The 15,631-nt window shown below is 43.6% G+C and overlaps 1 protein-coding gene across 1 annotated transcript in view; it reads left to right on the forward strand.

The window, feature by feature from the left end:
• The window catches only part of MYO9A (myosin IXA), a 361,511-nt gene that overhangs the window by 331,799 nt on the left and 14,081 nt on the right, over positions 1 to 15,631 (forward strand). Inside the window, exons 28-35 of the mRNA XM_065412857.1 lie at positions 1,148 to 1,305; positions 2,827 to 3,050; positions 3,783 to 3,899; positions 5,006 to 5,194; positions 6,378 to 6,425; positions 7,973 to 8,084; positions 11,344 to 11,405; positions 14,350 to 14,542. Coding sequence (XP_065268929.1) covers positions 1,148 to 1,305; positions 2,827 to 3,050; positions 3,783 to 3,899; positions 5,006 to 5,194; positions 6,378 to 6,425; positions 7,973 to 8,084; positions 11,344 to 11,405; positions 14,350 to 14,542 — 1,103 coding nt within the window. The remainder of the gene's footprint in view (positions 1 to 1,147; positions 1,306 to 2,826; positions 3,051 to 3,782; positions 3,900 to 5,005; positions 5,195 to 6,377; positions 6,426 to 7,972; positions 8,085 to 11,343; positions 11,406 to 14,349; positions 14,543 to 15,631) is intronic.

The raw sequence follows: 15,631 nt of genomic DNA on the forward strand, positions 1-15,631 counted from the left end.
AAGAATGGGATAATACAACCAAGAACCCTTATGTAGCAAGATATATGGGCCTTAATTTTCAAAAATGGGTACCAAATTTTCTGTGCAAAACCATCCAGTTGTCAATGTAACTTGTTCATGCCACTTAAGTGTGTGTGTTTGAAAATCTGGCCCTTAAAACTAACTACAAGAATCAGAACAAATCACAGGTCTGGGTAGAAATAGAACACTGTGTGAGAATCACTGTGTTGTGTCAATCAAGGAGACAGGGAAGAATGCACAATGAAATTGAATAAACATTACAGTGTAAGACCCACATCTCACTAAAGAAGTACAATTTAATCACTCTGTACAGATTCTTTCCAAACTCCCTTTAACACTGAATGAAAATACATATTTAATGTCAATTCAGTATCCAATATTAAGTTAAGTAATAATAACAGGAGTACTTGTGGCACCTTAGAGACTAACAAATTTATTAGAGCATAAGCTTTCGTGGGCTACAACCCACTTCTTCGGATGCATATAGAGTGAACCATATATTGAGGAGATATATATACACACACATACAGAGAGCATGAACAGGTGGGAGTTGTCTTACCAACTCTGAGAGGCCAATTAAGTAAGAGAAAAAAAACTTTTGAAGTGATAATCAAGATGGTTCAGTACAGACAGTTTGATAAGAAGCAAGTGTGAAAATACTTACAAGGGGAGATAGATTCAATGTTTGTAATGGCTCAGCCATTCCCAATCCCTATTTAAGTTAAGTAATGTAGACTTATCTAAGGATAAATTATCATTGAGAAACAGTGGCAGATAGAATTCTGAAGTGTATTTCAGTGCTAACTGTAGTGTTGAAATCCAAGACATGCAGTTCCAGAGTCAGTTACAGACTGGATTACAGAGTCATTCTGAGTGGGCCGTATGTTAACTTTATCCTTTTCCCCATCGGAGAAAGCCCAAACTAGACACCTGCTAGGATGAATACCTAGTGCTTTTCTTTTTTCCCTAGATTTCCCAACAGTGAAATAGATCCATGTTCCAAAATGCAGTTGTACAGGTTTTGTTGGTGTTAGAAGGGAGGAAGGTTCATGGGAATCAGTTAGATTTGGAAAAAAATGGAAATCATCTGAATTAAAGCAATTTCTCTTTTCTCACCTATTTACAGGCCTCAGAGAGCCAAGATGAGATTCTGGGTGAAAGGGAAACAGGGAGACAAGAAAACATCCAGAGAGAAGCTTACGACCCAGTCTGAGCTGCTTGAGCTGTATACAGAGCAAGAGGAACCAAACATAGAGGTGACTCCTGGCCTCCAGCTTGGTGAAGGTAAATGTGGGGGGAGAGATATGTGGCAGTTTTGCCAAGCTATTTTCAGGTATTTTGAGGGGTCTGCAAAGTTGTACTCGATGTAGGCTCTTGGAGATACAGACCATAACCATTTTGAAACTGAGCAGTAAGAGTTAAACAATGATGTAGTGATATGAAGTTCATTTAATTGGTGTAAAATACATCTAGAGACTCTTATAATCAAGCAGAGATTTTACAGCTTCCATGTTGACATTTGTAGCAGGGTTGGACAAGCTCTCCTTTTCAAGAAAAACTTCAAAATGTATAATTAAATTCTTGATAGTGAATGAATGAGGCTATATATTAGAGTGATGGAATGAGAGTGGATGCTAGTTTTCACTGCAGAATTAGAGAATTTTCCTGAGTAGGTCAGGTGAGCGCATAGGGTGCAGGGTTGAAGACAGGAAACACATTGATTACTTCAAAAAAAATTAGGCTAAATAGTCAAAACAATGTCATAATCCCAAACAAGAAACTTTGGTTTATAAATACGTGTATCAATAATTTAAGGGAAGAAAACTATAAATGTGGTATTGTTGTTTTAAAATAAATTCAAGCATCTGAAAGGAAATAAATTCCGCTCTACCTAACTTTGGACCTGTGGCTTTAGAAAGGTCACACACATCAAATTTTATGTCTGGCTCACCACTAAGCCTTCCATTCTAACTGAGCCTAAAAGCTGCATTACTGCTCTGAGTACTTTCTCTCTCATTTTCTTATTTAATGTGCTGGGATCCCTGCAGAAAATGCTTCTGAAAAATATTTTCTCTTCTCTTAAGAATCTCCCACCTCCTTCTGGACTCTGTGGGAGGCAGCAGAATTAGGATGCAGAGATGGCTATTTGTTCTCCCTTGTGTAGGGCTGCTGTCTTCTCCATAAGTTGCAGGAAATGCCTGTCTAATAATATTTGGCATGTTCCATTTTGAAAGTGTTGTACAACCACTAAATAACTAACATTCTCATTGCACCACTTTGAGGTAGGCAGGTGTTCTCCTCCTTGGACAGAGGAGGAAACAGGCAGAGGGGCTAGGTTGATTCCACTCTGATAAGTGATGTACAAATACGACACTTTCCTACTCTACTCCCTGTGAATATTCAGAGTAATATCTGCTAACTTTAATAACTTTTCTTTTCTTCCTTGTTACCCTATCATGACCATTAGTACAGCTTTGAGAGCGTGAGCTGGTTCTCTTCTGGTTTGCACTTTATCAGCAGAATTGTTCTCTAAGTTCCCCGTCACAGAATTGGTGGCGGTGGTGAAAGAGAGACTCCAGCTTGATTTTCAGGTCCTGGGTGGAACTTGCAGTACTGGCATTTGGGAAAATCATCGTTATTATTTGTGCACTGAGCACATTTGAGTAGAAGTTTCTGAGATTAAATATTGCAGCATTTTAAGCTTTAATAATGAAAAGTGATAAGAAATTAACAACACGATGGCGCTTCTGGGCACTCAAAAAACAATCATAATCTGCATTTTTCTTTCCTAACTTTTAATTGTAGAGTTGGGTCCACATCACCTGACACCCCCAAGGAGTCCAGAGCTGTCAGGCATCTACAGAAGGGAATTTAAAGAGAACAAGGAGCCATCTCCCAAAGTGAAGCGTAAGCGCAGCGTGAAGATCAGCAGCTTGGCACTGGAGCCTGTACAGTGGCAGAATGACTCTCTGCAGATCATAACCAGTGCTGGTGACTTGAAAAGCATGGATGAGTTTCTCCTGAAAAAGGTACGCTCGGCCATTTTCACTTCAGCATAACTACAATAGAGAACAAAAGACAGATAAAATGCTGCTGTCTTGTACATTACATAATCAGGGTCACCTCTTAAAAGAGCAGCAGTGGCAACATTTATACCACAACTGAGATGACAGTTTTAGATCAAAAGCTGCAATCTTGACTATAGCCATTCTAAATAATTTTCCAGAGTTACCCATATTATTGTAAAAGCAGCAAAGAGTCCCGTGGCACCTTATAGACTAACAGACGTATTGGAGCATGAGCTTTCGTGGGTGAATACCCACATCTGTTAGTCTATAAGGTGCAACAGGACTCTTTGCTGCTTTTACAGATCCAGACTAACACGGCTATCCCTCTGATCCATGTTATTGTGTTATTCACAGTCAGTATGGTGGGCAGGGTTTACTTAATCAATACATTTTTTTTAATATTGGGAGAGAGAGAAAACACTCCTCTTTGGTCTCCAAAGAAAAACAACTGATCAGCCAATTGGCTATTTTAGTTCCGCACCATCAGAACAAAATGAAAGGTCTTCAGGAAGTCATTGGACTGACTGGCTAACTGGCTGGCAAGGAAATAATGTCTAAATGCAAAAATCAAAGTGTATTCTCATAACCTATCAATATCGAACGATGTAATCTGCTTATAAGAGGGCAGTTTCTCCTTAATAAGTGGTGCTGGTGCATAAAATAGAATATTGTAATTCTTTCTATGGTTCCCAGATGAATGATCTGGATAATGAAGACAGTAAGAAGGACACACTTGTGGATGTGGTGTTTAAGAAAGCATTAAAAGAATTCCGGCAAAACATCTTCAGCTTTTACTCATCAGCTTTGGCGGTAAGTAAAGGTGCTGTCATGTCAAGTACCAGTTTAGAAGAGTAGCACATAGAAAACTTTACACCAAGGAAGAATGAAGGAAAGGTGCCCTAGTTTCCCACAACAAAACTAAACTACAGCATCTTAAATGCACCTTAACATAGTGGAGGAGACTCAAAGGAGGGCAGAAACTTTATGGATTTAAAAAGTTCATTCAGTGAAATACATATGCTCCTCTCGCCGTAAGCTGTGTGCTGTGTCTGGGTGCCTTGAAAGTGAGATGCTTGTACAATCTGCTCAAATGCTGTTGGTTCTGTAAAATTGTAAATCTGGTGTAATGACTCCTTTTTATAAAATGGAGATATCCTATCTCCTAGAACTGGAAGGGACCTTGAAAGGTCATCAAGTCCAGCCCCCTGCCTTCACTAGCAGGACCAAGTACTGATTTTGCCCCAGATCCCCAAGTGGCCCCCTCAAGGATTGAACTCATAACCCTGGGTTTAGCAGGCCAATGCTCAAACCACTGAGCTATTCCTCCCTGATATAAACCCTACCTTCAGCAGCATGTAACCCCTATCACAGTAGTGCAGGTAGTATTCTAACCTACAGTGGGTCTTGTACTGCTCCAAACCTCAATCATATGCTGCTGAGAAGCAAAAGCTACATTGTAGATTAGAATGTGCGCAATTAAATGGGAGGTAGTAAACTGTTACAGCTACCAAAGTGCTGGAAACATTTATGTTAAAATTCCAGTGATAGAACTTCTACAAACTTGGAAGTCTTTGCCCTTTGAGTGTCTGTATAGATCTGCATTGTACATTACAAGATAAGGCTTGTTACTTCCCAAAACTAACAAAAATTCTCTAGCACTTTCATGCGATTCAGCACTTCATGTAGCTGGTAGCCTGCTCAGTTGATCTCTTTTGCTGTTCAATCCACCAGCAAGCCACTGTACTGTACAGTGTGTTCTATGAAATAACAATGGACAAACTAGCTTTTTCATCACACTCTTGTACTTACCCACATTAAAGGCCCAAGAGTGCCAGTCAGGGCTGGAACAACTCTCTGAAGATATGGAAATCTGTCCTATTAAAGTCCTTTTTCTGATCCTTTTGTTTCTTTATAAGATGGATGATGGGAAGAGCATCCGGTATAAAGACCTGTATGCCCTGTTTGAGCAGATTCTGGAGAAAACCATGAGGCAAGAGCAGAGGGATTGGAGTGAATCACCCGTCAAAGTTTGGGTCAACACCTTTAAAGTATTCCTTGATGAGTATATGACAGAATACAAACCTCTGGATTACACTGCTGCAAAGGTATGCAGGGAACCAGTCTGCCTCCTTCTCTTTGCTTATTGAAATGGTGCTGTGCCACTTCACACACCGTATCTCTGGGATGATGCTGTAGACTGTCAAAGTGGGCAGCCACATTGCTGCGAAGCCTTGGGGATGAAGCAGGCTGTAGGCCTCCAGTAAAAATAAGTGTAATGCTTTGCACCTCCGGTTGTTCAGCTGGCAACCTCTGAAAAATGGGACAATTATTCTGCTCATCTGGAAGTGTGGGGGTAGTAGAGGGTCATGTGCACTTTCTGGTGGATTTGAGATTATTTTCATCATCTAAGGGTGAGAAAAGGCAGAGGAACATAGTATAGAGTTTACCAGACCTCACCAAGAGCCTTCCAGTGCCTCCCACTTCTGGGAGCAATCATGCCTTAAAAATAAAGGTGTTCCTTCATTTTGCCTTTCTGCCCCTCCCCCAGTGACCACCTGCCCAACTCCCTCTCAGCTTCGGCTGCCACTGAAGAGCCTCTGCAGAGGATGGTATGGGGAGGTGAGGGTCTCCAGGTTGCAGATCAGTGCGGCAACCAGCTGATGGTCACAGAGCAACCAGAATCTACCACAGTGCACTCCCTGCTCTCACATCCACGCTGCCATTCACACACACAGGTTCCTCGCTCCGTGCTCTTTCCACCCTGCAATTAAAACCACTAATGGCTCTTAGGCCAGGCTGGTGGGGGTCACCAGTTGTTGTTCTGGAAAGGAGAACCAACCCCTCTCCTCTGGCTCCCATGCTGCAGCTCATCTACAGTCCTCAGGACAAGTTTCTTGTGGGCCACAGTCCTTGGACAGGATGTGAGCTCTGTAGGGCAGTTTTTCAAAGCCCGGAGCTCTCAGCTGAAGCAGGGCAGTTATGCAGTTAGGGTTGAATTTTCAAAATCACTCAACTGACTTTTGAAAATGGGATTTTGGCTCCTAAGTCACTGACACACTTTTGAAATATTTCCCATAATGCCTGTGTCTGCAAGTCACAGTGTGCATTGGCAGAACTGTGTGAGTGACCGAGGACTTGGAATGTCCAGGCTTGCTGTAGGTCTGGATTGAAGTGAACCGGCAGAGCTGTGGAGGGAAGATAAATTTGAGAGAATTCAGCAGACTTTAACTTGAACTATTACTCTCTGATTTAATTATTATCTTTAAATCTCTTTTAAATACACCTTAGGTGCCAAAAACAGAGAGAAAAAAGAGAAGAAAAAAAGAAGCAGATGTGGTAAGTTGAAATCTCTGTGCTTTAGTGTTAAAGAATTAAAGTCTGCGTGGTCAGAAAGGAATCATGCTGATAGCAATCTCTGTGCCTACATTTGAGCATTGTAACTTACTAAGAACAAATCTCACTGGAAGAGAGATTTAACAATGTGCTAGGAAAACTAATGAGATTAACTAGTTTTGCTTTTATCTGTCTCTCTCTTTTTTGGCTTTGCTTTTATTGCTAATTCCAATTTCATTGGCTGGTAGAAGGAACAATATAATTAATAATTAATGCTGCGATTTAGTCAGGGAAGTCATGGAATCCATAACTTCCAAAGACCTCCGTGACGTCAGCCAGCACCGGCTGGGAGCTGCAGGGTCCCCTGCTGCCTGCGGAGCCTGGAAGCTGCAGGGTACCCCCGCAGCTCCAGGATGTCAGGTGGACCCCCTCCCCCCCCCCCCCCCCCCGCAGCTCCCCACCACCACAGGCGGCAGGGGGGACCCCCACAGTTCACAGCTGCCAGCGGAGGGGGACCCTGGAGCTCCGAGCCCCCAGAGGTGGTGGGGGCCACTGGAGCTCCCAGCCCGCACGCAGCTGACCAGGCTCCCCATTTTGTCAAGGATCTTTTTAGTAAAAGTCAGGGACAGGTCATGGGCTTCTGTGAATTTTTCATTATTGCCCATGACCTGTCCATTATTTTTACTGAAAATATGCGTGACAAAATCTTAGCCTTATAACAAATAATGGAATGTATCAGTTTGTAATATGCAGCAGAGGCTAGTATTTGCCTAGATGTCCATAGTGTAAAATTCAGAAAGTTGCATTCCATTCTTGTAACATCAGGTCAAAGGAATATGATGTTTTTTTGCATTTAGAAATGGAGTCATCTGCTTTAAAGATGCTCTGCCATCTGCTGGAGAAGGAACAGAACTGCAGTTTAGTAAAAGACCCCAATTTACAGAAGTGGGTAAATATATGAGATATCTGTATCCCAGCTGCAGATGTTCAGATTGGCAGTCAGTTGTTTAGGAACTTGAATGCTGATTTCAGAGTCCAAATACAGTTTTCTGATGTCCATTCAGGTTGCTAATGTTTGAAGATTGGACTCATCAAAGTAAAAAGAGCAAGGAACAAGAAGATATTTCCATATTGGTACTCTGGTAACACACTTAAATCATTAGAGTTTCATTCTCACAACTTGACATGTCACCAGAACTCAAGGGAAATATTTCCTTGTGCATTCTATCTCTGCAGCTCGATATACACCAATTTGTGTATCGGTTTGATTTTATGCAGGCACAGACCTAGGCTGCTAGTTGTGAAAGATCTACAAGTAAATTGCTTCAGAAAAGAAAATGCAAATAATACACTGACAGACAAAAACACACGTCTCTTTTGGGAGATTCTGTGGTGAAGAAGGTCTGTCCTGTGTTCATTCCTAACAAAGAAGCTGTGGCTGTCCAAAGGCTCCAAGTACTGACAGTTAATTCACCCATTCTGCAGCAGGCTGTGCATCTAGCTCCCTGTCACTTGAGCCACTGAATTTTCAATCTTATGTTTTGTCCTAGGTGGAAGAGCATAATGGTCACATCTTTAAGGCAACCCAGTACAGCATCCCCACATACTGCGAGTACTGCTCCTCCTTGATCTGGATAATGGACAGGGCTTCTGTTTGTAAATGTAAGCATGGACCGTTCAGCTCATCTTGTGTTCGTTTCCTGGTGATACCTATTGTGCTCCTAAGAATCCCCCATATATTTCCCTCTTCCTTCCCATGACATCCTGAAGCCATGAAAATAGAGGACCCATCTAGGGTGCTCCCAAAATCAGCCAGTAAGGTCACTGTACAGCACACAGTGCAGAAGGGAGACACCAGCTGTGGGAATTGTGGGGCGGCATCTCACACAAAACTGCAAATCCACTGCTGGCTCTTGAAGCTAGTCATGTAGCGGTTAATTCAGTCTTTATAAAGACAATGAAAGGAGTAAGAAAAATATTATCAGGGAAAAATACTGAGCTACAATTACATAGTCTCGGCACGTGGGATACGTGGTCCTTTTCAGTCTGTAGAATTTCTGATGCCCTGATGTGCCTGACACCAATTAATCCAGTTTAGAGTATTGAAATTGGAGTCAATTGGACCTTTGTGGGCATGAGAAAAAGTTTAGAGAACTGGGGGTTTTGTTCATTATTTTAATTTTTCTGATGGCTCTGAAAATCGAGAGTGGCTTTTTGATGGGAGAGGAAGGGCTGAATTACTGTTTTTGTGGTATTTTAGTACAAAATTGGATACAGGGAGAACTGAAATCAGATGATATTTCCAACCCAGTCAAGCAGATCAAAATCTAATAGTTCAGAGTAGCTTCAGAGAACCATCTAAACTTGTGGAATATCTTCTGAACCAATCCTCCAAACCTGGGAATTGTGCCAAAAAATTTTAACTGTCGTACCTTTTAAAAATAAAGGCTTTAATTTTCATTTATTAGGGCTGTGAATGCAGATAAGGTATTTCTGGGCCCAAGTGGTATATTGAGTGCAGAAGTGGCCATTTGTGAATGCGTATTATGTGTATTGCTGGCATCTAGCTGTAAAAATCAGGTCCAAAATATCAAGCAGAAGGCTGTAAAATGTGCACAACACCAAATCTTTGCACAAACGTTAGCTCATTAACTTGTATTGTGGCTTTACTAACTGTGACATTTTGAGTCCACCCAGTCCAGTAAGGATTCGATCACTGCTTGTCCTGTATCTTTGGGAGCCTTTGTGCTGTGCAGCAATGGCTCAATTCCCTGACACAAGTAGCCTGCCCACAAACACAAGGTCTCACCTTGGCTCTCACCAGCCTAATTCCACTTTGCAGGGTGACACCAACAAACAGACCTTCAGTCCAAAATATGTCCTTCCCAAATTCTTAATTACCAGATACTTGGACTTAGTCCCCTCTGGTTCATCACTCCCAAAGGTGTGAAATCAGCCCCCCAGTTAACAGCTCTGTTTGGCGTACACACTCCACGCAGTTTGCACATCAGAGACTTGCTTGGAATAAAAGTATATGAAATAGAAAACCCCCAGATTCAAAGATGAAATAGTAATGGGAAAGCAAACATATACAAGTTACATGGAAAATAAATGGAAAGACGCAACCTTGGGCTGCACATTTTCATATCAGATAAAATCCCTTTTCAAGTAAGAGGTACCTATTGCTTTAAAACAGTTTCCCAGCTTATAGGAAGGATCCAGTGTTTGTGGACAACCTCCTGCCTTGAGACAACTATCCCCCAAGTTCTGGATGATCTTCAATTCAAACCCCTTCCATTTGAAAAGGACTTAGTTTGGTTTTTTTAGTCACTATAGATATTCAAATTAGGGAAAACTCCCTCCTTTCTGTAGAATGGGGTTTTCCTTTCAGTTTCAAGTTGTTCCCATTTGCTTTGATGGTTCCCCATTGTTTTTTCCTGGGCTGGACAATGTCTAGGTCAGGGGGTGGGCAAACCTTTTGGCCGGAAGGCCACATCTGGGTGGGGAAATTGCATGCAGGGCCGTGAATGTAGGGCTGGGGCAGGGGGTTGGGGTGCGGGAGAGAGTGCGGGTGTAGGAGGGGGTACGGTGTGCAGGAAGGGGCTCAGGGCAGGGGGTTGGGATGCAGGAGGGATGCGAGGTGCAGGAGGGGGCTCAGGGCAGGGGGTTGTGATTCAGGAGGGATGCGGGGTGCGGCAGGGGGTTGGGGTGCAGGGGCTTGGGGTGCAGGCTCCAGCCTGATGCCCCTTACCTGGAGCAGCTCCAGGGTGGCAGCGGCACGCACCGGGGCAAGGGCAGGCTGCCCTCGCCTGTTGGTACCTCCCCCAAAGCTACCATTGACCGCGGTTCCCCGTTCCCGGCCAATGGGAGCTGCGGGGGGCGGTGCCTGCAGGCGAGGGCAGCGCATGGAGCCCTCTGCCCCACTCCCTCAGGGGCCGCAGGGACGTGGTGCCGGCCGCTTCCGGTAGGGTTACCATACGTCCGGATTTTCCCGGACATGTCCGGCTTTTTGGGCCTCAAATCCCCGTCCGGGAGGAAATCCCAAAAAGCACGTCCGGGAAAAGAGGGAGGGCCCGGCGGTGCTCGGCCGGGGCTGCTGGGGCCGGGGCCGGCGGTGCTCGGCCGGGGCCGGTGGTGCTCGGCTGGACTGGGGCCGGGGGTGCTCAGCCGGAGGCCGGCACCCCAGGGCCCGATCCGAGCCGGGCGGGAGACGCCGGGGACAGAGCCTCTTGGCCTGGGCCGGCTGGCTGCCAGAGGGAGCCGCTCGGCCGGACTGGGCCGCCCCGCCCCAGCTTACCTGCTGCCTCCCTGTTTCAGGCTTCCCGCGAACATTTGATTCGTGGGAAGCAGGGGAGGGGGAGGAGCAGGGGGCAGAGCGTTCAGGGGAGGGGGCAGAGTTGGGGCGGGTCCGGGTCCCCATGGAGTGTCCTCCTTTTTTAAAATTAAAATATGGTAACCCTAGCTTCTGGGAGCAGCGCAGGGCCCGCAGCACCACGGGGATGGCAATCCCACAGGCCGGATGCAGCCCATGGGGCGTATTTTGCCCACCCCTGGTCTAGGTGCTTGTAGCCAGTCTCATGGGTCTGGGGAAGTAGCTCCTCTCTGCCTGATTGCTTCACTGCCCTGTTGTGAGGTGATGCTGAAGTATAGTTAAAATTTTGTATATACACCCCTCCTTCATAACCATAACCTGTACACATAGCTCAGAATGACTATTCAGTGCATTACAAGCTTTCATAAAAGATCTTACGTGATGCACTCTTACAGTAGAATAACAGAATGCGATCACTTGGTTTAACTGATTCTTTTTGCTGGGTTAAACCTTCTTTTGTCCCGTTGGGGTGTCTGGAGTCTGATTATCACACGAACATGCCAGGAGATACTGTAAAGTGCTAAGTATAATTTTTTCTCATTGTTACAGTATGTAAGTATGCTTGTCACAAGAAGTGCTGTCTTAAAACCACAACCAAGTGCTCCAAAAAGGTAAGACTGGTCAATCCATTCATTCATTTAAATACCTTTTCTCTTCTGTGAGCATAGCTTTAATTAGTGATTTTAAGGAGATGTTTACAGGTACAATAGTGGAATTATACTAGCTGGAAACTGGGTTGCATTCCTGTGCATGTATGCCAACTGCAGAGGTGAGCTCACTCGTCAAGGAGGGTGCAGAGCTGAATGCTTTTTTGTACCACTTGCCACTCCACTCATCTGCTCCAAGGCCTTAAATATTCTCGCCAGCAGGAGGAGCCTGCCTCATTTTACAGCATATATGGGATTTCAGAGTAGAGAAATGAGTAGATGTAATTTACAGCACATGTCACGGTGTATATAGTATCAGGTACCTAGTCGAGGCCAAGAGTATCTAGTATCACTTGTATTTCCTGACCTGTGGCGGTGGTTTTTCTTTTCCATTTTACATTTTGTTACATTTTTATAGCAATTAACTTGTGTTATCCTAGATACTCCAGCAGCCAGTGAAGTCCCCATAGTACCCACTTAATAAAACCTTGCATGTTCTCTTAGCTGTTATTTACCAGGCAGTCAGGATGTATAGACAACAGGGAATAAATTCAGCAGGTTATTAGAGATGCCAATGAACCATTAAACTATTATCTTTTCATTTTCTCCTGTGTTTATTGCACTCAGTAAGTAGCTGGTATGGCTCTTGGTAATGTATAAGGAGTATAGCATGTGCAAAGCGTTATCAGCTTCCAAGGTGTAAGTCCCAGAGGGCAACATAGTTCAACTTTTCCCTGTGTGTAACTAGAGATCCTCTTTGTTAAAGCTTGGAAGAACATTTGAATGTGTTTACTTTAACATCATTTTTCAGCCATCACCCACTCCCTACCCTGACAGTGCATGTACTGAGTCTCTGCAGTGTATTTGAGGGAGCTGGATCCATGATGATAGACAAATAGCAGCCTGTGATACTCTGACAGGGATAAATGCATCTCTCTGGTGTTTCCAAGAGAATGGAGTTGCTTTACATGGTTAAGCATTTTGTATCCTTACGATCTCAGACCTGAACCTGTGTGTTTTATGCTAATATGAAGGAGAATTGATATCTTTGCTACATGCCACCTCCCTCCCCTTCTGCCCAGGAAAACAAAAAGTTGATTCTAATGCTGTTGGTTCACCAAACCAGGCCTACTGCTTTGGCCACAATTCAGTGGCACACAGCCAGAAATGCAGCGAACAGGAAATGAAAGAATTCAGTCCAAGAAAACTCTGCTAAAATAAAATAACTACTTGGTGTGAATTCATTTCCTGAACTCTAGTGAAGTGACATTAATGTATTCGCCAAGTTCATCTTTAAAAATCTTGCTTGCTAATGCCCAGGAAAATTTGGAGTCTGAAAAATAAATACCAGTCCAAGGTACTGATCAGAAATGGTTAGATCATTTGCATTTGTTAATTTGTTTATGCTGGATGGATTCAGGCTGCTAAGGGTTAAATTTTTACAGTGCATCAGCTGAGAGGGTTGATGCCATTTGGTATATTTTGAGAAGGTGCCCTTTATCCAAAAGGTAACAGCAGATTTCCTAGTTCTTTTTTAACTTTATGCAGAACCTGGTGACTTTTCATTTAAGCTTATGATGGAACTAATAGAGCATCAAGCTTATCTTAGCAGTGTATTTGCTTTGATGGACCTTGTAGTTTGCACTAATGCATTTTATGCCAATGTTGGCAGTTGAACACAGTGACAGCAAAAGTTAGAGTTTTTGTTATAGCACTTGATGTTAGCGATAGGAACAGCCCAATCCTGGCACTAAAAGATTAAGAGATGATAGTACAATAGCTTGTGAATTTTACACGAGATCAAAACCAGTTGCTGTCACCATTTCTTCCTGGTGTGTTCTTGCATGGAGGTCTATCCAGTGTGGAAACCTCCCCCGGACATTCCCCTCTTGTTGTTTTCATTTGTGCCGTGGTAACAGTGAATGAGAAGAAGCAGACATAGAAGAGTGGCACTGGTCAGAGGTCTAACCAAGCCACACACCTACTTTCTCATTCATTGTTCTGGTTGGATCACTACCCATGCTGTGTTTGAACATACAGTCCATATGTTCAAAGCCTCCTAAGTGGATCTGTGCATTATTGTGTGAAAAGTTTTTCTCAGTCTTTTGACTTTATCCAACCAGAATCTCTCATTCAGGTTGAATGTGATCTAATTGTTTGCTGAATGTTGAGTCTCTAAAGTGCAGTTCTAGTCAGGAAAGTGACTCTGTAAAAATAGAGAATGTCAGCATCTTTTACTGATTCTCTTTCTCTCTCAATGGCTTCTAGGTCACACTTGCTCAAAACCATTTTTTTTAACTGTCAGCACTGTAAGTTCATCTAGGGATTTCAGAATCAAGCCCAAGTGTGTTCTCCTTCATGTATCATCACCAGGCAATTTTGTCAGTGAGGCATGAAGCAGACTAGAATATAGCTCACTGTTGCACAGCTGTGTTGGTTCTACAGTAAAAATGTCAGTACATGAAGCAAATAATGACTCGGAAGACCCAAGGAGAGTACCAATGGGCCATTTTACAGAGCCATTTTTCTGAGCACAGCCCCGTTGCAAGCCTTAACTATGAACATTTGCTGGTCTTTGTAGCAGTGTGCAGTGCTGCAGACACAGCAGAGTGAACACAGGGATAGCTACAGTGACCAAGAAAGCCCATGGGAAAGATTGGATTTGCGGGGCAGTGTACAGGCCTTTCCTCTCTTCCCTTGTGCTCAGTTAGATTTACTAGATTAATTTGCAAATAATCCAGTTAACTTTGTTTAAAAATGTGAACTGCATCTTGAACGGCAGTCAAATTGTATTGCATACATTGAGAGGTTCAGTCCCAAGACATCCCTAAGTTTACTGCGCTGTGAGCAGCATTGCATTGAGACCTTTGAAAAGGAATTAAGAAATCAATCTCTTTCTCCACATCAGTATGATCCCGAGCTTTCGTCACGGCAGTTTGGGGTTGAGCTCTCTCGACTGACCAATGAGGAGCGAGCGGTGCCACTGGTGGTGGAGAAGCTCATAAACTACATTGAAATGCATGGGTTGTACACCGAGGGCATTTACAGGAAGTCAGGCTCAACCAATAAGATAAAGGAGCTCCGACAGGGTCTTGACACAGGTAAGATGAAAAAGAGAGTGTCTCAGAGGGGGAGCGAAAGGGACAGCCAAGAACCTATGTGAAAAGAGAATTCATGTCATCTAAAGGGGGCCAAAGCAAAGGAACCCTTTTCCCTTCCCCCACCATAGACTCTGGCTTTTGGTACCATGAAAGTACAGACATTTCTCTAATACCAGCCTTCACCAAAAGTCTGCACTGTGTTAGAGCCCTCCCGTCTTGTGGAACTGTTTAATTCTTTCTTGTTTTATTCCTCCTCTTGTGCACAAGTGTGCAAAAAAAATCATAAAAAGAAATTGGGAGAAAAAGCTATGTTAGCCAGGCTTTGTATTTATCAACATCACCTAGACTTCCAAAGTGCTTTACAAATTCTGTCTAAAGACTTTCACCCCTGGAAAACTGGCTCCTTTCACTACAAGGGTTTTAACATGGTCATATTAAAAACCAGGTGCCAAGGTTGTGCTGTTGTGCACGGTGTGATCTGTGGTTGTTACAGTATTAATACCTGTTTTTCATATGACAGTAGTTAGTACTATGCAGTGTTGTTGTAGCTCTGCCCACTGTAGTAGGAAGAAAGCCTGAGACATAAGCCCGTGTATCAGAGGCCTGAAGGCTGGGCTAAAGTAGCGGTCAAAACTTTGCTGATATAAAACAAAATCAGGCTGTGAGCTAGAGGCAGGCCCTGCTCACAGAATCTGGCAAGAACAGGGCTGATATTGCATAAACACACATTCCTGAGTGCTAAGCACAAAACACACACACACAAACACGTTCCAGAAGGTACCAGAACACCCCATACCAAGAATGGTACAAACACATTCCCCAAAGATAACAGGAACACACTGACCCCGCCTAAAGATACGGTCAGGATGACAATGTGATGGATAGAAATGTACAAGGTGGTGGGTGGTGACATCAGAGGATGTCAACTATCAGAGGAGCAATACGTAACTTGTTTGTATCTGTGTATAAAAATGTATCTCAGGGGCAGTGTCTTTATCTAGCCTAGGGAGGAACGGAAAGTCCCGCCATTCACTGAGCTGGTCCATTGTTATGAGTATACATGTATTAGTGCAGGATACTAGTACTGTG

The sequence above is a fragment of the Emys orbicularis genome, chromosome 10 (genome assembly GCF_028017835.1).
Source record: "Emys orbicularis isolate rEmyOrb1 chromosome 10, rEmyOrb1.hap1, whole genome shotgun sequence".
Lineage (NCBI taxonomy): Eukaryota > Metazoa > Chordata > Testudines > Emydidae > Emys > Emys orbicularis.